General features: G+C 37.8%; 1 protein-coding gene across 1 annotated transcript in view; it reads left to right on the plus strand.

The window, feature by feature from the left end:
- The first annotated feature begins 261 nt into the window (after positions 1 to 261).
- The window catches only part of LOC109928487 (DEP domain-containing mTOR-interacting protein-like), a 60,616-nt gene continuing 53,233 nt past the window's right edge, over positions 262 to 7,644 (plus strand). The window contains exon 1 of the mRNA XM_048608566.1: positions 262 to 480. Within this exon, the coding sequence (XP_048464523.1) occupies positions 395 to 480 (86 nt within the window). The 5' untranslated portion in view covers positions 262 to 394. The remainder of the gene's footprint in view (positions 481 to 7,644) is intronic.

The following is a 7,644-nucleotide window of genomic DNA, read 5'->3' on the forward strand; positions in this document are numbered from 1 at the left end:
CGGAAAGGCAGACTTTCCACATAAATCTGAAAGCTAGTATGATTTATAGGCAAAATTGGACCGAATGTTGTGGCCTGTTTTATAACATATGCTCCTGTTTGCTGCTAATCTCGTTTCTTTGCTGATAACAGATCAGATTACAGTATGTTTTCAATTAGCCACAATCTCTTTTAACTCCCAGATACAAAACAGACCGAGAGAGGGCAGAATCCGAGAAAGGTGAAGTTGAATGTTGGGGACACTGCGTGGAACTGTCATGATTGAGCAACCGGTTCAGCAGTCTGTGAGATTGACCGAAGGAAGCCAGGATTCCAGGGTTCTGGCCAGAACCAGCAGGTGCAGACAGCACGGAGTTTAGGCAGACGGCCAACTTGAAAGGAGATTTCGTTCAAACATGGAAAGTCTTCAGAATAGCGTGAAAAAGAAAGCGACTGAAAGGCATTACAAGGCTGAAGTACTAATTACAGGCGAGCAATTAAGGTAAAGAGACCGCATGTTGTCCGGAGAGGCGTTTGGGGCTTGGAAATGCTGTACCTTTATGATCTGTGGATAATCCAACGCATTTTTTTAAATGTGGAAAATGTGTAACCACAAGTTAAATTTGGAACGATTTACGAATCTGACAGCCGTTGGCTTTCTGATGCATGTTATCGTCCTGTTGATCCAGGATTAAAAAAAAAAGTTCCCACAAAAACAAAGTGACCGAAAGGTCGATTTCCCGTTGTTTGAAAACTTTTTAAAGTTTATGTTAAAAAATGTGCTGTTTATTTATTTCTGTAACTAGATGCACTGACATGCAGCAGGAAAAGTAGCACACGCTCTGCTTAGAGAAATGAACTTCTTTTATACATTTATTTCTAATCACAACTGATATAGTCAGAGAGTCATACAGCACGGAAACAGACCCCAGTCCATGCCGAACTTAATTCCAAACTAAATTAGTCCCACTTGCCTGCTCCTGGCCCATATCCCTCCAAACTTTTCCTATTCATGTATCCATCCAAATGTCTTTTAAACGTTGTAATTGTACCTGCATCCACCACTTCATCAGGAAGTGCATTCCACACTCGAATCACCCTCTGTGTAAAAAAAAAATTGCCTGTTATGTCTTTTTAAAATTTCTCTCACCTTAAAAATGTGTCCCCCTTGTCTTGAAATTCCCCACTTTAGGGAAAAGACAACCACTATCAACTCTTTCTATACCCCTCATTACATTTTAAACTTCTTATCAGGTCACTTCTCAACCTCCTATGCTTCAGTGAAATAAGTCCCAGCCTTTTCAGCTTTTCCTTATAACTCAAAACGCCCATACCCAGCAACATCCTGGTAAGTCTCTTCTGAACCCTCTCCAGCTTCATAATATCCTTCTTATAACTGGGCGACCAGAACTGCACACAGTATTCCAGAAGAGGCCTCACCAATGTCCTGTACAAACTCAACATAACGTCCCAACTCCTATACTCAAAGGACTGAGCAGTGAAATCAAGCATGCCAAATGCCTTTTTAGCCATCCTGTCTATATGTGATGCAAACTTTAAAGAATTATGTATCTGCACCTCTAGGTACATCTGTTCTACAACACTACTCAAGGCCTGCCATTAATTGTATAAGCCCTACCCTTGTTGTACCAAAATACAATACCTCACATTTATCCAAATTGAACTCCACCTGCCATTTTTCAGCCCATTGACCCATTTGATCAAGATCCCTTTGTAATCTTAGAAAACTTTCTTCACTGTCTGCAATGCCACTGGTTTTTCTCCCAATTTCCTCCCACAAAATGATTTCTATGTTACTATAATTGGCTGAGCTAATAGGCGAGTCAAATTTGCATCTTAAAGATATTATCATAATCATTTTGAATGGTATAGTTGAATGGGTTCATGATGTCTTGGCAAAATACGAGAATTTCTAAGTGTCCATCATAGTTATGAATCTTAGTGTCTTGTAAACTTACAAAGGCTGGAATGCCCATTACTGATGCTATTCAGAGGCTTCATTGTTATTACAGTGCTCTAGATCTCTCTTATATGGAATGGCACTGCACTAGCCCTGTGAATTTTCATAACACAATTATGACTAGAGATAGTGTAGCCCTTGTCATCGGTATGTAATTTCCCACCAGCTAGATTGCTCATGGTAAGTCAGGAGGCTCCCAAATACTGTTCATGACTATTTTTCTTTTGCATGTTGCTCCGGTCCAACTCTAACACTCCACACAGTCCCGCCACACTTTCTAATTTGTCACGCTACTTACCCAACATTTAGTACTGAATGATCAGAAATTTTACCCGAACTAAACATTAGAAAGATCTATCCACCACAAATTCTGTTTGCCAACTACTGATTTCCAGTGTTTTGAAGCTGAACCAGATCATTTGCGACTTTCCTGGTGAATTTTAATCCAAGAGGACTTTATAATCATATATCTACTTTATTGCCAAGATTGCCAATGTCTAACCCTATAACATTGTCTAACCTTTCTTTTGCTGCAGCCTATCTGCTGAAGGATACTCCCATTCCATTGTTGTCTTTTTGACGTGACCAGTTCAAGACTAACCTGGCAAACCTCCCACTAGCTGTACTTCATAGACCTGAGTTTGACAACAACTCTGCCTGTATCCAGGACCCGTTCACCCATTGCCTATGTGCTTGCAGACTGACATTTTAAAATTCTCAATTTTGTTTTTAAATCCATCCATAGGATCACCCTTCTCTATTTCCATAATCTCCTCCAGCTCTCTAGCCTCCTGAGATTTCTATACTTGCCCATCTCTGACTTCTTGCCTATCTCTATTTCAATCATTCTACCATTTGAATTGGCTTCACTTACCTCAGCCTTAAGTTCTGGAATCTTCTTACTATATCCCATAGCATCTCATTCTTTAACATAGCCGTTGAAATCTACCTGTTTGACCAAGCTTTCAATCACCTTTCTTAGTACCTCCTACGCAATTCAATATCAAATTTCCTTTTATAATGCTCTTGCAAAGAGCCTTGTGACACTTTACTGCCTCAAAGGTGCTAAATTAAGACATTATCAATATAATGTTTTATAAAGACTGATATATTAAACTTAGGTGTGATTTATTCTTCTGCCATTGGTACCTCTGTAGGTAACCATTAAAATGCGCACTAATTGCTGTACCTGGACATATCCTGAGGTTATTGAAAGGCTAATTGTTTCTCTGGGAATTATGCTTGACTCAAATATGTGTCTGATCATTTATATAGTCTTAGTGCTGGACTGAGTTTTGTTAGTTGTGGATGTGGGTGGGAAATTGGGTGACAATGTTGAAGTTCCTATGCTACAACTGATGCTCACTGCTAGAACACATAACAACAATAACAAAGTCTTTCAAACCCCATAATTTTTGGAAGAACTCCACTTGTTTCTCATACAGCCAGCCATACTGGCTTGTTTGCCATTTATGGACACAGCAGTTTTTTTTTGCAGAACAAGCACATCAATAAAAGTCAAAGAAGATAAAATTTTCAAGATTGCTTATTGATCAGCATTTACAAGGAAAAATTGTAAGACTAATACAGCACCTATAACCAAAACATTTCTCAGATGGTAATTAGCAATATTTAAAGTGAATACCAGATTCTAGGAGCAGGTAAGAAACTGAAACATTCAGGAACACTAATTTCTAGCACAGGATATTGCAGAGACTAGAAAAGGTGAAAGGCAACCATGAGCTTTAGGCTGATTAGAATTTTATGTTACTTTCATTGTGTGTGGATGCTGCTGGCAAAGTTGCATCTGATGCTCATATCCAGTTGCTTAAGAATGTTGTAATGAATCTTGTCAAGCTGCTGTAGTTAAACAAAGCGTTATGGAATGGTATATGTCATTGGCCAGGCATGAGTAAACAAAAGCATTAGGTTCCAATTTTTCTTTTATCCAGTGAAAATAACGATGATATTGAGTTGACACATTTGAAATTTCCTTGACATTGAAATGAAAAGAATGGTTTTATTTTGGTCGGTTCATTGAAGGCTCTGTTTATTCAAAGGAAACACAATAACATGAACATTTATACCAATTTCAAGATTGAAGAAAGTAATTTGGTTTAATCTGTTTGTGCAAATGCTAACTTCACATTCAAGCTATTTTAATTGCTTTTTCCTACTTCTTTCCTTAACTTTGTTTTTCTTATTTGTGTTTGTCTAAGATCACTTTAAACTTTTGAGGTTGATTTGGCTTCAATACATGTGTTATTGTATTCTAATCAACATTTTGTGTGGGGGCAAAGATCCTTCATACCACCCCCACTCCCAAATTTCCAGTACTCATTGACAATTTGTTCTTGCTGATCACTGATCTGTGGTAATAATCTTTTATTCATTACCTTCTCAATCTTTTTCAAAATTGTGGACGCTTTTTAGATTCCCATTGGCCTTCACTGAATATAGCCCTACTATTTCAACCTTTAACTATATCTGTTATAACTTGTAATAGCCCATTTAGATCTGAGTATGCAGAACTAAACAGTACTTAAACTGTGTCCCAATCAAAGTATTGTGTAAATTATTCAATTTTTGCTTTGTAATTCCCTTGTACATAAAATTTATAATCTAATTTCAATTCCTTTAGCCCTTCACAGGTGTAGTTCAGATTTTAATGATATTTCAGCTGTTCTACTTCATTTAAGAATTCCGCCATTTACAATAGATTTCCAATGTCACTTTCTTCCAAACAATTACTTTGCTGCCATCTATGTTGAACAGCAAGTCACATATCTAGACATTCCTCTCACTAGTCTAAGCTATTGTTCTACTGTACATTCTACTTCACACTTTGCGATTCTCTACAGTTTGGTATTTCTGTCCAGTGTCAGTTCAATATACTTGTCTTTCTACACTATTATGTTTGTGAATTTGGTCCTAAGTTGAAGGAAAGGTTAGAGGACTAGGCGTGCAATTCTTTCCCCTTAAAGTATTACATTCCATCATTGTGAATAATACTTTGGTTTAATGTCATTGTTGTTAAACATTAACATCTGGGACACAGAGATGTGTGGAGTTCGTTGCTATGTACAAGTTCCTCTGTAGTGCAAGCATTAATTTCAGACACTGTAGCACTACCATTGACAGGAGGTTATAATTACAACATTTTTTTTACAGTATTTTACAATTTTTTGATTAGAAGTGTGAAGTTGGATGTAAAAGTGGACTGCAACTTGAGGCAAGGTGCGTTTACCACACAATTTCATTACTTTCAACTCACTGCATATGCAAGTACGCATGCATGGATACAACAACAAATTTTATGGGCAGTTGGTCCGGAAGTTCTCCCCCTGCTGGGACCTTCCAGGTTCCAGCTTCCAGCAAGCATATTTAAAAGGCACCTGGACAACATTTCATTCAGTGCAACTCAGCATCACTTAACCTACGCTCATCACCATTGGCTGTCCCTGTCACCTGTCAGAGACTAGGTGAGAAAACCAGCGTCATGCTTTAGTGATACCTCCTTAATGACTGTTCTGAACAGAAGGGAAGGGAAGTTCATTTTCCTGGGGATTGCAAGAGGTGACTATCCGAATAGATGAAGGCAGCCTGGACAAAGATTGCCGTAGAGTTCACAGTGTCTGTTGGAGGATGAGAACCTGGCGCCAGCGTTGCAGTATGATGAATGATCTTCTGCACAGCGCCAGCTTATACCAACAATCTCTCAATGGTTTATGCCTTTGTGAATGTTAGTTGCCATTATAAGGTTGCTGCTGCAGAGTACTGTCACACAGGAAGTTGTGTGCCAGGCATCAATCAGATGGCTTATGTTCAATCAATGTTTATCACTTCATTACAGCTACCAGTGTTATATGACTGGCACCATAGTGGTCCTGCCTCTCTCACATCTGCCTAGGTTTATATACTAAAACAGAAAAGGAGCGACAACACTCAGAAGCTCACGCAGCATCAAATCTTCTCGACAATTTTTTTCAAATAACTCTTTACCATGTGCCCTTTGCAAGGTTTTGCACACTGCCTCTCTTCCATTCAATTTATTTATCAACTCAGTAATGTTCCTAAAGAAAAGGGTTCATGCCCAACAAGCATGATCTGTGCTTTTTATATCCATTTAACTGTCCATTATGAATCTATGCCTTTCTGAGCATTTGCTCATATTATCCTTGTAATATCTGGATGTTTCCCTACTAGTAGTAAGGGTTTAACTAGTCTATAGATATGTGGCTTATTCCTTTCTCCTTAATTGAACACAAGGATAACATTTGCGTCAGTCTCCAGTCCTTTTGATACAGCACTTTTTTCCAAATAACCTAGTATAATAATTGTTAGCATTCCTGCTATGTTTAATGACTAACCTTTAGTATTTCGGAATATAGACTATTGAGGCCAAGTAACTTATTAACCTTAAGTCTCATTGACCCTTTAACACCATTTTGCTATTTTTTAAATAAATCATTTTATTCCTCTGTATCCTGCTTTATTGCTGCCATCCTTCCTTCACCATTTTTTGTAAAGACAGTAAAACAAGTTACATACTACAGACTGAAAGAACAAAAGAACCATCAGATTGCTTTCTTCAGAGATAGTAGTAGACTGAAAGAACAAAAGAACCATCAGATTGCTTTCTTCAGAGATAGTAGTCTCAGATTGCTTTCTTCAGTGGTTTTACTTTTCCTTTGATAAATTTCCTGCCATTTTCCTTGATACAAACAGCTATTATTTTGTCATACTGTTTTCAAATCTTTTCAATTTCTTTATTTGTATCATCTTCATCTCCTGATATTATTTCTGGTTTCTTAACTTTTAGCCTTTATTTTAGTGCAGATTACCAATTTACACTTCATATTTGTCCTAATCATTGTCACTCATGAAACTCTGGCCATTTCTGCAACTTCCTTGTTGATTAGTTTTTTGGCCCTGTTTCCTAGGCTAGGACTACATGAGGATCAAATAGGACTAAAAGTGTGCAAAATAATCCAAATCCAGATTAAATATACATTATGCAATAGATTGCTAGTGTACAATAGCTGGACTTCAGTTCCGATTTCATTATTATTGTGTGAAACAACATTATCTTCTCTATACTCCGATAAACCTGATTATACAAGTCTATTCTGACCAGTTACTTGAACAACCTGTATAGACGTTCTGTCCGTGATGTCCTATGTTGTTGACAATGAACACAGAAGAGTAGAAATATATACTGGCTGCCTTTGTGTAGTTTTGTACAGTTTGGGATCTACACCCTTCATCAGAATTTTGCTATCCATTAGTTATTTATCCATTAGTTTCTTTTCCAGTGTTGCACAACGATCGGAGCTCCAAATTAAAGATGTGACTTTTTTTTAACAAAGCAGTTGAAACTTATTCACAGATAATCACATATACTCATATTCACAGATTATAATTTTGTGAAATAAACATATGTAAATATTTTGATTAAAAACATGTCATCAGGCAGGGAGTTACATGCTAAGAGATAGTAGGAACTGCAGATGCTGGAGAATCTGAGATAACAAGGTGTAGAGCTGGATGAACACAGCAGGCCAAGCAGCATCAGAGGAGCAGAAAAGCTGACGTTTCAGGCCTAGACCCTTTTTCAGAAATTTTCTGAAGAAGGGTGCCGACCGAAACGTCAGCTTTCCTGCTCCTCTGATGCTGCCTGGCCTG

The sequence above is a fragment of the Rhincodon typus genome, chromosome 19 (assembly GCF_021869965.1).
Source record: "Rhincodon typus isolate 14 chromosome 19, sRhiTyp1.1, whole genome shotgun sequence".
Taxonomy (NCBI): domain Eukaryota; kingdom Metazoa; phylum Chordata; class Chondrichthyes; order Orectolobiformes; family Rhincodontidae; genus Rhincodon; species Rhincodon typus.